This window comes from Pezoporus wallicus, unplaced genomic scaffold (assembly GCF_028554395.1).
Source record: "Pezoporus wallicus isolate ANWC-B61680 ecotype Strahan unplaced genomic scaffold, APGP_CSIRO_Pwel_v1 contig_7073, whole genome shotgun sequence".
Lineage (NCBI taxonomy): Eukaryota > Metazoa > Chordata > Aves > Psittaciformes > Psittacidae > Pezoporus > Pezoporus wallicus.
In genome coordinates, this window is record NW_026641326.1 from 5,924,433 (window position 1) to 5,941,673 (window position 17,241).

Sequence of the window (17,241 nt, forward strand, 5' to 3'; positions counted from 1 at the left end):
CAATTTGAGGCTAGGAAAATGCATGACTCAGTGTTAAGGAAAAGCTTGCATTGCTGTAGGATAGCTTGGTAAAAGTTTAATCATCACTTGTCTTCTCCTCTTGTTTTTCAGTTGATTATGTGTTGCTGTAAAGGCCTCACAGCTGTGACTGTCAAATGCCCCACTAATGTACAGATTTGCTCATCTTTTTGCAGCTGGCAGGAGAGGGGACTGAAGTGAATGGATCTGTTGATTCACATACACTGGAAGAAGGCAACAGTTAATAGGCTTTGAAATTCAGTAACTGGTAAATATTGTTCTTGAGCTTAAATGCACTTAGGAAGCAAGCAATGGTCAGGATTGAAAGTGCAGGTGGATAGTGCTTGCTTGGCTTTGGTAGAATGCTAGTGTGGCTACTGCAATTAGAAAGCCAGGGGTTGCCAGAGTGGAGCACCTGAGAGCATGGGGCAGGAGTGCTCCTGCTTTGGCTGGGACAGCTGTTGTGATGGAGGGACAAGAAGACTTGAGGTCCATTGCTTGCATGTTCTTACTGTGGTAGCAGCATACTGGGGTTGGTTTGGTTGCTCTTGTGTCAAGGATTTCAGGGAAGTAAGGCAGGCATTGTAATGTGAAATAACAGCACCTAAAACCAAACCTCTTGGTTTGTTTGGCTTAATAGCTGGATAAGAAGTTAAAGAAATGAAACTGATGGTTTCCTTTACAAGTATGTTTTAACTCCTTTATTTATGGTACAAAGCTTTGGTGTTCCTGTCACAGGCTCTTGAAATTTGTTCTTCAGGAACATAATCAGTTTTCATAAACCAAGGAATCCTGGAAGCTGCTATGTCCATTGAAAAATAGACAGCAAGTTAACACAGAGCGTGTATTTCAGCAAACGGCTTACCCTGGGAACCTGTATGAAATATCCGTTAGAGGTGGATGATAGTGTGTTCTACCAATTTTCTCTGGAAGACAATGGAGTCGTAGAGCAGGCTAAAATAAAATGAATGGCATGGAATTTGAAAAAAAAGAAAAAGGGGGGGGGAACCAGCTCAGTTTTAGTTGAAGCTAAAAATGAACAGTGTTTATTCTCTTTAGCAACTCCACCATTGCAATGTCCTCATCCAGTAGCACATTGGCAGCTTTGTACAGCAGAGTGAAACTGTGTGCTGTTCTAGGGTACATAGTGCATTTTGGGGCCTCGAGCTTTTGGTTTTGCACACTCACGGCACTCCGGTGCCAAGCACTTCAGGTGGTGCCCCATCAGCATCACTTTCCAGACATAATCTATGGTGATTCCATTGCCTGGTTAGAATACACTAAAAAAAACCCCAAATTCCAGTAAGAATGTGTTGTCAGCTCCTGCCGGCTGGGATAAATGCCTTCAGGCCTTTGCTGGCAGGCTCTGCTTCCGCTCATGGTCACTGAACATTTGTTCTTCCCATTTGCAGTACAGCCTAGTGAAGCTGGCTTATTCACATTTCTATTATCCAGCTGTCTGGCTTTTTTAATGCATCATGGCTTTGCTGCTTTGGCTTCCAGCTATCACTCGCCTTATTTGGTAAAGCAGTGCTCTTAAGCTGTTCCTGGAAGGGGCTGTTTTACTGGTTTAGGAACTATTTTCCATTTTCATTTTTGGTCTCTGAAGCTATAGATTGTATTTCAGCAGCACTGCTGATGTAGCTTAACTCTTCAGTGCTATCAAACTGGAATGTTGTGCTTTTCAGAGTTGCTTGAGGTGATTTATTCTCTGCTATAACACACTGGTATGCTGCTGCAAACAATTTGAGCAGGGGCAATATATGGCAGCACTTGTGTTTACAGTGTATATATACCTTTTCAACAATCTACTTTTTAAAACACAACCAGAGTGCGATCTTCAGTGCTAAGACTATGTTATGGAGGACTCAGCCAAATTTTAATTAGCTGCATGATTTGTTGGCATCTTCTGTGCTCTGTTCCTGAGAAGGGAAGTGGTGTACAGCAGCGGAGTGAACTTGGACAGATTGAGTAGCATCGTTTGATAGGCTTCAGCAAGAGCATCTCTGGTCCCCTGCCAAAAGGGGGATGACTGTTTAAAGTAGAGAGAGGGAGGGGGCCTTAGTAAGTGAGCTTGAAAGACTCAAGCCAAGCCTAGGAACAGAAAGCAAGGAATAAAGCTTTTGGACTTGGAAAACGGATGCAGACATGGGTGTTTTACTCTGTGTGCCTGGGAGTGCAGCACAGTTCAGCAGCATGACTATCCTCTACTCAGCTCCAGGGTGGTGGTTCCTATAATTCAGGTCTAGGGTTTTTTGCATTTATCTTTGCTTTGCTAAACTCTTCAAATAGTGCTGCTCACCTCTAGCTGATGTACTGTAGTTCTGAACATCTGTGCAGCAGCACAAGCTTTGGGGATGCTGTCTGTTACTGCCAGTGTAGAGCTGGATGCCTGCTGCCAGGCTGCTGCTAGCTGTGTTTTTCAGCTGCTGGCTGTCCACTTCCAGCTCCCCAGAGGAGTCCACGACTTAGGCAGAGGCAGTTACTCAGAATTACCTTGAAAACTGAAGAAACAGCCTGAAAAACAGTGTTGCAGTTCAGGGGGGTATGTGTCAAGATTGAGCTTGCTTGATGGCATCCAGGGAAGAGGATGAGAACAAGCAGCAGTGCTGTAGGGAAGGCTCTGGAGATAGTGAGAATAAGAGTTGAATAGGAGTCGTTGATGCTGTGCTGTTACAAAAAGTGCAGTTGCTGCCTTGGAATATATAAAAAGAAGCATTGCCGAAAGACACTGAAATGATTTTTTCCAATTTAATTTCCTGGCAGCGCTTCAAGGGAAGTATCTTGTTTAATATTGCACCTCATGCTTCCAGAAAGATAGGAGCTAACTAGAGAATATCCAGATGAGGGTAGTGGTAAGGAACAAGACCTGGTTAGTCTTGCATCTTGGTAGCTGTGGGACAGGGGCAGAAGAGCCTACAAATATTGCAAGGGGAGGGAGAAGTTCTGTTCTACATGCCCACCTGGAGAGGGAAAGAGATAATGGGTTTAAACTGTAAAAATAAATAGGTTAGATCTAGCAAGAGCGGACTGCTGTAATAGATGACTTCAGGAGCTGCGTCAAGAATGGAGCAGGCATAATTTATTCTGCCTGTGGGAGGGAGGGAGGGATGAGCTAAGTGAGCTTTCTGTGGGTCTGCCAATCCTGGGGACCATGCTGTTGACAGTTCTATGGAAGGGAGTATGGCCAGAGTTTGGGAAGATGACAGTGCAGAGGGAAAGAAACACATAAGCATTTTGGGCAAGAGTAAGAAAAATGAAAGCACTGAATTCAGTTTTATTTCTTCTGTTCTTCTGTCCTAGACTTCAGTAATATTATCAAATATTAATTTAACTTCCCTATATCTTATTTTCTGGCAATATGGTTTTTCTTTAAGCCAGATGTATTTAGAAGTTGAAAGTCGAGTTACTTCATTGAACAGATGAGGAATTTGCCTTGTTTCGCGTGATGCTGTGGTGGTTCATTTGTTAGCACATGCAAAATGTTCCTAAATAGAAACTACTTGTATTATGCTGTTCGGTTATGTCAGCTCTGTCTAATAGCACAACCCAGTTCTTTTTGTACTGCTCAACATTGACTCTTTCAGAGCGTGTTTGAAATCTGATCTTCCTTCTTCTTCCTGTGCTTGTAGTGTCCAAGCAGTTCCCTGAGTAATTCCCCTCCTCCTGCCCCCACTTCCTGACCCATTTTGAGCAGGAACTTCACTCCGGAAAAACAGGAGCAAGTGAAGAAGCAAATGTGAAAATGGAATCCAGTTGAAATAAAATGAAATATGGCCAGCAGATGAACACACTTGGGTTTACTGATGGGGTAAAATGCCACCAGTGTAGGCTGCAAAGACCTGAAGATTTTGAGGAAGAATGTCCCGGGATTCCTCTTCTGAGACTTTGTGCCTCATATTGAGATTTGTTGTGGAAACTATTAAAAAGGAGAAGGGGGATGGATACCCGAGTTAAGAATACAGCTCGCGAGTCTGGGACTAAGGCTAAAGCCACAAGAGTTTACTTTAAAAGGCAACTCTAACGCATTGTTAGTTTGCTGAGTTCCCTTTATATAAAGTACAAATGCTTCTCTTTGTAGTGTATAAAATTTGATTTTCAGTACTTGTGGGAGACAGAAGGGGTTGGCGTTTGGACTCGCCTCTTGGCAACATTTGCCTCTAGTTCAGGATTTCTTTTTTGTTCTGGACCGAAGACAGAGGAGCTAAGACAGTAAAAGCACTCATTGAAACCAATAGCTTCTGAAATCCTGGGTTAGCTCAAATTAGCGTGTGCAGTTGTTAACTCCTCTCTTGAAGTGGCTGGGTTTCCCCCCCGCACACTTCAATTTTCTTTTCTCCTCTCCATAACATTTAGAAGTTTTTCTCTGTCTTGGATTTGTCATCAGCCGGGAGCCATAATGGTTCTTACCAGTTTCCTCTGAGACAGCTCAGTGAGTGATTTGTATTTGTGGATCGCTTGTAGCCCCATGTGCTGGCTGTCCAGGGATGTGTTGGCCATTGTGGTGCCACGCAGTGACAGGGAGGCTGCTGGTTTTCTTGCACTGTAACCTGACTCCCCAGATGTCAAGTGGGATCTGTTTTAGTAAAATCCATCGGTGTTATTTGTTTTTTCGTTCTACTTGTGTCTCTGTCCCTTCTGGCTTTGTGTTTTCACGAAGCATCTTCAATCAGCGTTGCTCGTAGCAGAGATTGAAAAATGCATCTGGTCTTTATTGCAAATGTTTCCTTTTAGAACTGCCTGTATATCTGGTGTCTAAACATTTCTCTCTTTTCGAGTAGCAGTTTTCTTCTTGAAGGAGACCAAAGCGGTTACATGCAGAAATAAAACAAACATTGGTGTATTCTGAACTTTTTGGTACCTAAGATGTTTACTTCAAGGTGCATTTCTTGTGTTAGTCTTTTGGTGGGTTTTCTGTGCACTTTGCTACTTTTATGGTTTTAAGGGCTGCGGAGGGTGTTTGCTTGTAGCCTTGCGAGTTATCTGTGCTTTGGCTCTTGATTTACCCTGAGATGTGGCTGTGTGTCCAGAGCCTCATGAGATCATGCAGTGTGATCAAGCTGTGTGTTTTCTCTTCCTTGTTGGAATAAAGTTGTATTGCTCAGCTTTTGCTGAAGGACAGCCTTTTATACTACAGTGAATTTAAATACATCTAAAATGCTGTGGTTATTATTGTAAAGTTGCTAACAATGTGATGTGAAGTCATGTTAATTTGTTACATGTTCAAAAAGCTGTTGCTTTTTAATTAATGTTGCATTAATGAATACTTTTGATTTAGTAGGCATTGATATTCAGTGTCAGGCTCTCAGGTATATACTTCTTCCATTCTCTGAAATCGCTGTTGCAGTGTTCTCCCTTTGTTTGGTTTAATGCATCCGCTCTAAGTTAATAACAATTATATTCTTCCCTATGTTGTTATAGCTTGAAGAAAGGAAGTAGTGATTTCCACTGGTAGAACTATGAACATTGGTAGTACAGTGGCAAGAGGGAGGTTACCCTCAGATACAAGAGGAGGGTGGTTATTTTAGCATAAAAATTAAAATATATTTAGATCATAAATCATGCAGGCTCTCCATTTAAGTGTTGGTTGCAAAAGTGATTTTCCTCCTTTATTCTGCTTTAAAAAGAAAAGCATTGAAAGCCCTTGAAACAGGCAAGATGCAGCAGCATGCGGACTTCACAGCAGCAGCAACCTCTAATATATTTTGTCATGCAATTAGTTCAGCGTTCGAATTGTGAATGATTGGGTTGCTTTACAGTGGTGCCTGTGATTGTGACAAGACCGTTGGGCTTGGAATACAAATGCATTTCACACTTACGCTTGCGTTTTCCCCTCTTGTGGCATGGCAGAACCGTTGGCAACATGAGATTTGACTTCAGTCATCGTCTTCCACTGGGCTAAATGCATCCTGCTCAGGTTTGTTTTCTCTCTGGTTTTGCTGGAGCTGTGGATGCAGTGGGCTCCACTGGGACAGCAGGTCAGGTGTTCAGTGCATCCTGACACAATACCTATTTTGAAATGAGTTGCTGTGTTCCCAGCAAATTGGAAATGAAAGGATGTCTTCTCATCACAAAGACAGTAATTTCATCAGGATCAAGTTCTTTTTTTCTCCCCCTCTATGGAAATGCAGGAATGATTAATAATCAACACATTTTTGTAGCTGCTTTTGTTCTATATTCTTTGAACCTCTTAGGCTGTCATCTATTAATTTTAAACCTCAGAAGGCACAAGTATAGAAATAGATGATGTAGTGATCCAGGGGCTTCTGAGGATGTGCAACTTGCTTGTGAGGGAATATGTGTTTTCTATTATCTGTGTGCCTCCTGCCTGAAAATATTTCACTTAAACACAAAAGGGGTCTCGGTTTGCTTTTAAATAAATAATCTCTTCATCCTGTGGAGTGTTAAAATCCCTCAGAGTGTATTAAAGCTGCGCAGCTTTCATAACTACAAAGTCAAGAGCTTCTATTTGCAGTGCTTCCATCACTGCTGGCTATGCTGTTACTTCATCTTCTTTCCTGCTATTTCTTATATTTAAACTAAAACTTAAAAAACACTAACCTTATATTTATTCTACTGTGAGCAGGCTTTGGCCTTGGAAATACCAGGTATCCAAGTATAGAAAAGCCTGAAGAGAAACTGCTACATTTCAACAGGGAATTGCAAATTTCATTTTAATTTTAGTATTGCTGTGCAAAAAGGAGTTTGGTTTGGGTGGTTTTTCAAGTAATGAAGAAACAGCTGTGTTGGTGTTAAATATTCAGTGAGGCTTGTGATTTCTTCAAAGATCTTTAACTAGATAGATTTCCCTCATCTGAAAGTACTCTGAAATGGATTTTTGAGAGAGGGCAAATAATTCTGCTTGACTCTTACCTTTCTCCAGTTGGCATCCTGCAAAGTCTGGGTTTGTGTCTAACAAACTGCGTGGCGACCCACTTTTTTGTTGCCAACAAAGTATTTGATGCTTGCTGTAACTGCAGAAAAGTTGGTGAAAACTTTCTACTAAATGCTTAAAATAGCCAGGGGAGATTTGGAAAAAATGAGTGGTGTGTAACACAACCAGCCTGGTTGAAGCTAAAAGTACTTCCAGATCATCTGGAAACAAGCACAGTAGAGAGTAGCAGAGGGAGAAGAACTGTGCTGCAGCTAATCTCTGAAAGTAGCAAACATGGGAAGTTTTAATAGTGGCTGGTGTCCAGCTCTCACCCAGCAAAGGCATCACTGAGCTTTGGATGTTGGCAGTGTCAGTTTAGCAGCTCTCTGAGCTGTCTTCATGCACCAAGGGTAGAATTGACATAACAACATCACTTGATGTCCTGAGTTTCCAGGGGGAAACTGAAGACAAGACTAGGCAGCTTGGTGTGAAAAAGGTGACTGGATCTTGGGTGGGCTCTTATATACTGTACTTGCTTCTCCAAATCATTCTTGCCTCTCTGAAGTTATTAGCTACGTTGGACAAGTCTTGCATTATATTTTATAATAGTTTGACTAATGGTACTTAAATTCCCATGCAACTTAAAATAAAAATATCAGTCTGGTCAGATGTTTCATTTTGCTGTGAGAGCAAATATTGTGTATATGTAATTGTATTGAACCCAGCAGGTAGAATGAGACCGGGTTAGCCAGCGAGGCAGTGGTCATGGGGCAGCACTGCAGGGAGCTTGATGAACTGATGGTATGCAAAACTGTGATGGGCCATTTCTTGCATCAGGTCCTTCAGCTGTAAGCCCAGATGCTGTTACCCCTTTTATAGGGACTGACCATGCCGTGATTTTTGCTTCCCTAGTAGCAGCTTACCTACCCCACGCAATGCACTTCATGTTCACTACAGGATGGAGGTAAGAAGTGCGGCGGAGGCTCCTGGTAGGCTGAAAGTTTTGCATTAGGGGATGCTTTTCCAGCCTGATGTCTTGTAAGTGTTGCTGTTTTGGATGATTTTCTTTTTTTGCCAGGTACGTTTGCCAGACCTGTTTTAAACGACAGGTCTGTGTTCCTAAAAAGTGATTGGCAAAATACATTGGTGGTGAAGGGAAAAAATCCCAGCCTTTGAGAAATTCTGGTTCCTGTACTTTAGGAGCATAAATAATGATGATGAATGTGGATGAGGAAGTTGGGAAACCTTGGGAGATGAGGATTATCTGAGCAAGACATAATTCCCCCCAAGTATGAGGCAGAGACCTGTACGTTGCTGTCATGGAAGGAAAAGAGAAGGGGTGGATTAATCAGTTGTTGGGGACTGAGTAAATTAATTGGGATGGAAGTAGAGAATCTGACTGGTTGGGCTTGGACTGGCAGGACAGGTTAGAAGTTTGGAAACGATGACTGGGTAGGAAAGGAGCAAGGTCTAGTATAAGAGAGGGGAATGGAAAAGGGAGAAGAGAAAATGAAAAGCATGGGGTAGAAGGATTTGCAGTTGGTGTAATGCAGCTGGCAAGTTTTTCTCTTCATTGAACCCCAGAATACTTCAGGACATGGAATTTTCTAGTGTTTCAAATATCCTTGATTTTAGCTATTCCTCTGTGATGCTGGTACATGCAGAAGATAACCACACATTACTGGCAGTATTTTTGTGAGCAGAGGCCCATGTGGGGATCTGAATGTCCAAACAGAGAGAGCATTAATGTATCACATGGTGCAATTACAGTCTTGCTGAGTCCACTTTATTAGCTGCAAAGCAATTGCTGATGAAAGAACAGGATTTAGCTTGGAAGCATTGAAATACATGTTTAATACGTGTCCATATAGCGATCATTCATCGTCCACGTGCTTGATGGGGTAGTATACAATTAAGCAATCAGTTTTTCCTGCAGGACCTTTGTTCAGTGCTCAGGCCTGATGATGTGTCATCATTTCATCATCAGTTGCATAGTACTTTATTTTTATACCTTTTCAGTTTGCAGTTCTGCTATTTTTCACTGTGTATCATAACGATCTGAAAAGAAAATGCATTCCTTTATAGAGCTTGAATATTAACAATGGTAAGATGTAACTAATTTGCAGTAATATATTTTTTTGTCACCTTTCCTGTGTGGCTAAAGCTGCTTGAATCCATAATCAGAGCAGATAACTGATTGTTTTGGCTGCTTTGGCTTCATTTTGGATCTGTTAGGAATAAGACCTCACTTCGATAAGCATAGTGTCTGACATGTAGCTGATTTATCTTACACAGTCATCGCTGCTGTGGGTTGGAGATTGCTGACCATGGTGGTGCTCAGCTAGCACAGCCTTGCAGGTGTTGGTTTAGGTAAACATATAAGCCCATGGAATCTGCAGATCTGAAAGTCTTCTGACCATAAAGTTCACATAGCTTGACCTGTGCTGACATAACATTCAGTAGTGGCCAGCCTCTTGTGGTCATATTGGGGTGACGTTTAACTCCTCAACCACTTAAGAAATGATTTCATAGAACAAATACTAGGGGGGAGAAATACGCTGGGTGCTTTTCATTGTTTGCTTTAGATCTGTAGCTAGGCAGAAAATCTTAAGAAAAACGTGATGTTTTGCTTTCTTGGGTTGAACAAGGTCAAACACTTGTAGACCTTTCCCTTGTGCTAAGGGAAGAGAGGGGGTTGCTCGCAGTTAACAATTCAGAAGTTAAACTGAACTTGACAACTTTCTTGACTGAGAAGGATGGAAAAAAGTACATTTGCACTGTGACTAAATCTAGCATACGATTAATTCTTCTATGCAGTTCTGTGTGTTAATTGCTGTCATTGTGTGAACTGATGGTTTAAGCAAAAATAGAATATTTTATAACTGGTGTGTTGCTTACAATGCACAGTCTTAGCTTAAAGTGCCAGCCCGCAGTGGCTTTTTGAATCTATTCTGCTGTCAATCTCTGTGAATCATCTTTATGTAAATGAAAAATACGTTGAAGAGAGCAAGCGTGGAAAGTGTGGTTTGCACTTCGTTTTCCACTTCTTGTTTGTTTGAAGCTGTGAGCTGGTAGTGTCAAAGTGGAAGGGAGTGTTTCTGGATAGATGCGATTAAGTCTCCTTCCACATACCCTCGGCTCTTTCCTTCCACAGTTTGTGTGTCACTGTTAAAGGTCCCGAGTGTAATACCCAGCTCCTCCTGGTATACTGGGCCACGAGGTAAGCAGGCTGCAGCAATCGCTGTGGTGGTTTTGGACAAGTTGATCAGCCCATTTGGCAGTCAGTGGCTCACTGAGATGGATCTGCCATCACTGCTTCACCCTATTAGAAGGGGATTTAGTTTTGAAGGCAGACCTTTGCCCTTCTGTGCAAGGTGTTTGATGTTGTCTGGTGCTTCAAAGGTGGATTAGGCAGGCTGAGGGACATCAAATGGATCTTTTCCTTGGGGTTGAGTGAAAGTGTCAGTCTCAAATGGCATCCCAAGGTAAAATTATCAAGGTCTGACTCTAGTGGGGCAACTTTATCACCCCCTTGAGCAACTTTAACACTGGCAGAGCTGAAATGACTTGTCTGCAGCATGGGGCTTTTCCCTTTTTAGTTGACATGCATCATGTGAGCCTATAAAGAGCTGACAGGGAAGGTGAAGCCCCCAGATAGGTCTCTCCTCACTTTGTTGCTTCCCTAAGTGCAGCACTTGACTACAAGAATACACCAGGAGCCTTGAGAAATACCGCGTGGATTAGAAGCCTGCAGCCTTACATCCCTGCCGTTGCCAGAGAGGCACTGGGAACAGCCTTCTGGCTTTTGGCACTTTGTTTAAACTTCTACGCTGCTACTTTAGGCACTGCCTTTGAATAGCTTAATTTATTTTTTTGCGTGTTCAGTTGCTTAGCAACAAAGGGGAGGAAAAACAGTAAAGGCAGCTAATTTGGTTTTATTACTGATAAGTTAGACTCCATTGAATACAAAAAAAAAGTCTTTTTAATAAGACTAATGAGTTGTAATTCCTCTTTTTGCCAGGCTGGATGTTAAATAAACTCTGTCGATGGGCTGGGTAAAGAACCTGACACCCTGAGGGGTTTACTGGTACCTCGAGCGATGCTTTGAATGTCTGAGCTTGTGGCTGCTATTATTTGGGGGTGTTTTATGCTGCTGTTGCTTTATTAAGTGAGTTTCTCCAATGAGTTTCTCCAGTTCCTTGTGCCTCATTTTTTCCCTAGCAATAGGAGGGATTTGATTGAAAAACTCAACAAACAACAGAAATCCCCAAAAGCACACCCTCTCCCCCCCCCCCCCCCCCAAACATGAGTTGTGTACAGTAGTATGCCTGCTAAAATCCAGAAACTACAAGCTGAAAGTGTGCAGAACAAATCTGTTTTCCTGGGAAAGCATTGGAACGCTGTGACCATTTTAGTATGGTACCGATTTTGACTGGGACAAGTTATAAATTCTCTTGTCTTGCATCAGATGTTTGGCAGCAACAGTTAATTTTTATCATTCATGGGGCAACATTCCTGGTGCTCAAAAAAGCATTTGTCTGATTAAGAGCTTTTTGGAGTTTGTTTATAAAGCTTTCCTTGCTGCTGGTTCCTTGGACAATGTTAGCAGCACAAATCCAGATAATTACAAATGCTTGAAGCAATCTTTGTGTTTATTTCATCTGTTTTTATAGATTGCCTGTTCAAACTATGTCCCATGAACCGGTACTCCGCTCAAAAGCAGTTCTGGAAAGCAGCAAAGCCAGGAGCTAACAGCACCACAGATGCCGTGCTACTCAACAAACTGCATGTGAGTATTCATGTTTAGGCTCCTTTTGATAATCAACACTCTCGCCCATATTGCTTTAAATATGTGTTTCCAATCAACTTGATGCAGTTAACCAGGAGACACTGAGAAGGTATATAGAAATCCATATACAGGACTCCTTCTGAAACGTTCACCGAGATCTAACTTTGATTTATGACAACATGCTGTTCAAGGTCTGTGTTTCCCAGTACCAGTATTTACGATACTGGGTTAAAGTTGTGGTAACCATTTAAGCTTTTGTCATTAACCTGGGCTAATTGTAGTAGTGCTGTATGTGGGCACTTTGGGTGGTAACAGCATAATAAGAGGACCCTGCAAACAATTATATGGAGTAGAAGATTCTGAGACATTGCATCTTGACATCTAAACTCATGGGAGTTAGTTGGGCTGGTAGATACCATCTGAGCTACCAGTCTGATAACTCTATAGGGATTCCACAAACAAACATAGCTGCTGTTAATACATGTAAAGGTTGATGGGTAATTATGAGTAATTATAAGGCCAGACAGCCTCTCCTTCCTTATTAGCTTGTAGTATTTAATATTTTCTGTGTAAAATGTTGACATTCAGCAGTTGAAAACCCAGTAAAGCAGTTGATTGCTGTTTTTAGAATTCCTATATAAAAAAAAGCCAGCTTAACTTAAATACCATCTGTTGAATTTAGAGTTAAATAAACTCCATGTTTATGTTAAAATTACATAGCTAGAATACTTCATGTCAAAATTACAATTCTAAATATTTTTAGTTTCTTTAAGCCTATATTAAGTTCATTGTAGACTGAAATATGAAATGGCCCTGTAGGAGAGTGTCATTTGCTGATTGCCATATGGCTGCCTTGCTCCTGCATTTCACAAAGGCTGGCTGTTTGACTCATTTTGCTGCTGAAAACATAATTTTATAACCTAGAAGTATTAATTTAACAAGGAGAAAGCTATTTTGGTGCTGGCTGTAGCACAAAAGTCCCTCACTTGAGCTGCATTTCTTCTGCCCTGTTAATGATGATAAGAGAAGCAGACCATGGCAGCAGGCTTTAAGGAACAGGGGATTCTGGGTTTGGTTTTTCTGGTGTATAGGGGAAGAGGAGAGTTTATGACTGTGGGTTTTGTGTGAGTTAATGGATTTTAAGAAAAATTATGGTCTAAATACTACATCACATAGAAGAAAAGTACTTTGTGATTGCCCTGCATTTGAATGTAATTTAAAGTTGTTTCCTCAGTACATGCCAGTTCAGGTATTTGGGTTCCTATTCATCTGACACTTTACCGGGTGGTGGTGGGATGCACATGGAAATACAGGATGTGATTTTTCCAGTATTTAGCCCCAGCCAAATGATGTTTGTACAGAAATGTGCCACCATGCATGAACTGCTTGCTTGATTTGGTGAAAGGATTCTACAGTGTTATTGAAGATTATCTAATCTGCATCACTTTGGATCCTTCCTATATCATGTGCCAAATCAGGCCTTCAGTGACCTGAGGCTCATGCACAGCTTTAAACTGATTTGGTCCCATGTATATCACTCATCTATCATAACTTCTTTTTCTGTGTCATGTGTCATGCTGTCATTTGTCAGACATGCAATACACTGAAACACCCTGCATTTAGTTTGTGTGTTGCTGGGGGGGGACATGCCCTGAGATGCGTGTACATTTGTTACATCTGTGATCAGATGTCTTTGTCGGTGCACGTCACTCCTAACAAAATTGATGATGCAACATGTATTCATCATCACTTGCCTTTTTTGGCTTCTGTTTGTCTGCTGGTTGAATTTATTGTCTGCTATGGAGCGCTCAGTGCTGAGGTCAGGTTATTTTAAGTTAATGCCATTTAAGGGATTTAAAATGTGGGACACTTGTCTTTCTTTGGTATCAAGAATTGGTGCTGGTTGAGAAGCTGACATCTAGTGGCCAGAGAAAATGATTCTGTCGTGAACGATTGTCAGTTTTGGTGTGTGCTTTTGAAATGCATCCAAAGTTTTAATCATATTTTTGCAGAATACGCTATTTTCTTTATTTGCAATAAATGTGGCACCCAATCCAGTGCAGGCAGAGAAGTCTGTGCTTGCCGTTGAGAGGGGCCCTAGTGTCTTGAAGAAACCCTTTCTTGACAGAATACTTTGAAATCAAGCAAAAGAAGAGTTGTATTTCAGTAATAAAGAGCAAATCATGTGGCATTGTGTTTCTGAATGTATTTTTGAATGTGCATGAGCAGCTGTATTCCAGGTTCTCTCAGAGTCAGAGCCAACTGTCCTACCTAGCACAACTTCCAAAAATAGCATGTTTTACGTAAGCTGAGGATGATGAAATTTTGTAACATTATACAGATGCTCTTCCTTTGCAGTAGCTGAACTTTTTCCTGTGTTACTATTACTTTATCTTACTGCAGTTAGGAACTGCGGGCACTTTTCCTTTTTCCAGCAGAAAACTGGACCTACTTTTGTCCTTGAGATCTGAGAACCAAACCAGAAACCTTGATGCTTAGGCTCCTAAAAAGTCTAGTTTTACATTACTCTCTACCACCAGATGCCAGTTAAAGAAAATAGTTTTACTGATTTATTTTTTATTAAAAAAGTAATTTTTCATGTTAAGGGAGAGTTTCTTCACAAAATGAAATAGCTTACAAACAGCCAGGGTGAAATAGCTCACTTGTAGAAAACAAAGCGAAGTGCAAGAGGCCAGTTAGAAATGAAGTTATTAAATAGAACAATGTATCCTTATGATTATTCAATTTTGCAAGGGCTTTCCATTTTTTTACTGTATTAGTGTTGTACAGAAATGCTCAGCTGCATCTTCACAGCCAGTCTCTAGTAGCACGGAGTATCCTTCAGCCTCATGAAGTACAAGCTATGTGGTGCTGGAGGTTGGGAACTCAAGTGCTCAGAGCTGCAGTGGGCATTTATTAATGTCTTATAAATAATCCTGCTGCATGGTGAAGATGATTAGAGTTGCCATAAAAAGACAGGCTGGAGAACAGTTGGGGCCTGTGTTGGCAAAGTAAAATAAAGAGCCAAAGTTGTGGTCCTTTCCTTTCAATTTGCACAGAAGTCTGTAGAAAGGTATATGAACTTCCTGGCTTGAGTTGTTACCCATCTCTCTTCACCTCCTCCCATATATGTCGTATTGTCTTCTCATGGCTGGTTTTCTGTCCTGTTGGAGAGGACAGGGAGGTACTGTAGTGTGTCCAGAGAAGGGCAATAGTGCTGGTGGAGGGTTTGGAGCACAAGTCTGAAGAGGAGCAGCTGAGGAAAGTGGGGTTCAGCCTGCAGAAAAAGAGGCTTGAGGGGACCTTATCACCATCTACAACTACCTGAAAGGGGGATGGAGCAAGGTGGCGGTTGGTCTCTTCTCCCAAGTAACAAGCTATAGGACAAGAGGAAATGGCCTCAAGTGGTGCCAGGGGATTTTTTTAGATTTGGTATTAGGAAAAATGTCTTTCCTGAGAGGGTCGTCAAGCATTGGAGCAGGCTGCCCAGCAAAGTGGTGGAGTCACCACCCCTGGAGGTATTTAAAGATGTGTAGATGTGGCACTCAGGGACATGGCTTAGTGGTGAACTTGGCAGTGCTGGGTTAAAAGTTGGGCTCGATGATCTTAAAGGTCTTTTCTAATCTAAACAATTCTGTGCAATTATGGGTTGCTGAAACGGTGTTTGTCTCTCTTTCTGAACAACTGAAAAAGGGAATTGGAAATTATGCTGTTGAAAGAAGGAGATTGCACTGTTTCAGATGCTCACCATTTCTCCAGTTCTTTGAAATACTCTTAACCTTGGGTCTTTGGCCACTCTTTTTACAAAACAGTCAGCAATTGACTTATTCTTCTTTAATTTCAGCATGCGGCAGATTTGGAAAAGAAACAGAATGAAACTGAAAACAGAAAGCTGTTGGGAACAGTCATCCAGTATGGCAATGTTATCCAGGTAGGCTGTGAACATCTTTGCAAGCCGTGCAGGATTTTGATCAAACTCTTCTGTTCAATGTGACTTCAAATTTCTGTAATTCGTGGACAAGAGTCTAGTTTTGCAAGGTACTAGCAGTGTTCTGAATTGGGATCCTGTAAAGGAGAACTTTACAGGAGTACTTTTAAGTACTTTTAATGATGAAAGATATATAATAACAATAATAATAATAATATCCTTTTTTGATTGGACTACCAACATCAATACTATCAAGAGCTGTGATAAATTTTTACCTGTATTTTCCCATAATTCCCATATGTTCTGTTAATATTTATCAGAGTCAGAAGGCATTAAAAAGTGATTTTCTATACAAAAGTACTTGTCTGTTAATTTTACCTGGAACTGAAAAACAGCTTGTTGGAGCTGGGTAGGTTGGGAGCTGGGATGTGACCTGTTGCAGTATACGTACCCATGCTGGTGGTGTGCAGTCTGCAAGGTGGTACACATCTGATGGTAGAAGAATGTGATGCTTGGGGGAGAGTCTTCAAAGAAGCAGTTCATGTTGTCTGTGAAATGAGACAGAGCAAAGCAAGATAAGGGCAGCTTTACTTCCCACCACCCTCTTTGTACCAGGGAAAACCACTTAGTCCCCAGCATTTTGCAACTTTTGATCCTGGGATTTTGAGCAGGCTGTCATAAAGTGATGAGGGCATTTCTAAGTGTTTATCACTTGCTGCAGAAGGGACAGTTGGATTAGCTGAAGGTGTTTTGTGCTGTAGGACTGTATACTACTGAAAGAAGTGTAAGTGAAATTGTGCCAGAATTCATAAGTATTTTTATATATTCTAGTCTTTATTTTAATTCCTGTGTAGTATTCTCATTATCTTTTGCTCTCTATTAATTACGGGGAGGAAAAATGAGCATTCTTAGAACTGAACTCTAATTCTTATTCTAGCTGCTTCACTTAAAAAGTAACAAATACTTAACAGTAAATAAGAGGCTTCCAGCTCTGCTAGAGAAGAATGCTATGAGGGTGACCTTGGATGAAGCTGGAAATGAAGGTTCCTGGTTCTACATACAGCCCTTCTACAAACTGCGTTCCATTGGAGACAGTGTAAGTGCGGAGGGGAATATCTTCACATGCTGCTTTGTGCACAGCTTGGCAAAGCTCGTTTCAGGAGGCCTGTCTTGCAATTAATGAAATGCACAGAGCTACCGCATGATGATGCAGGAACAACCTTTTTCCTATGCTGTCATGAGGGGGAGGAAAATTGCTATGGTAACTTGTATTTTGGAAACGTGGAATGATTTAACGTTGGAGGGAGTAAGGGACCTAATTATGCTATCCTTTCACAATTCTTGTCCAGTGCAAAATGGTAGGAAATGTTGAGTTCCTTCAGTTGATTTGGAACAAATAATTGGCATCTTGGGTTTTAGTGTTCTCAGATTGGAATGAAAATACATCCTCAATTTGTATATGAGGAATGAAGTAATGATGAGGTTAAATGGTCCTGTTCATGGGAAACATGTAAAATAATCAGTTCCAAATTAAATGCATTACCATTTTAATCTCTTAATCTCCATTTTATAAAATCTGAGTCACTTGAGTATACTATTTACCTAAAACCAGGAGGTAATAAGCCTCTATGT

The 17,241-nt window shown here is 41.2% G+C and overlaps 1 protein-coding gene across 2 annotated transcripts in view; it reads left to right on the top strand.

Moving 5' to 3' along the window:
- ITPR1 (inositol 1,4,5-trisphosphate receptor type 1) overlaps positions 1-17,241 on the top strand; it is a 170,947-nt gene that overhangs the window by 32,845 nt on the left and 120,861 nt on the right. For both annotated transcript variants that reach the window (XM_057422996.1, XM_057422997.1), the window contains exons 5-7: positions 11,566-11,681; positions 15,526-15,612; positions 16,547-16,705. In XM_057422996.1, coding sequence (XP_057278979.1) covers positions 11,566-11,681; positions 15,526-15,612; positions 16,547-16,705 — 362 coding nt within the window. The remainder of the gene's footprint in view (positions 1-11,565; positions 11,682-15,525; positions 15,613-16,546; positions 16,706-17,241) is intronic.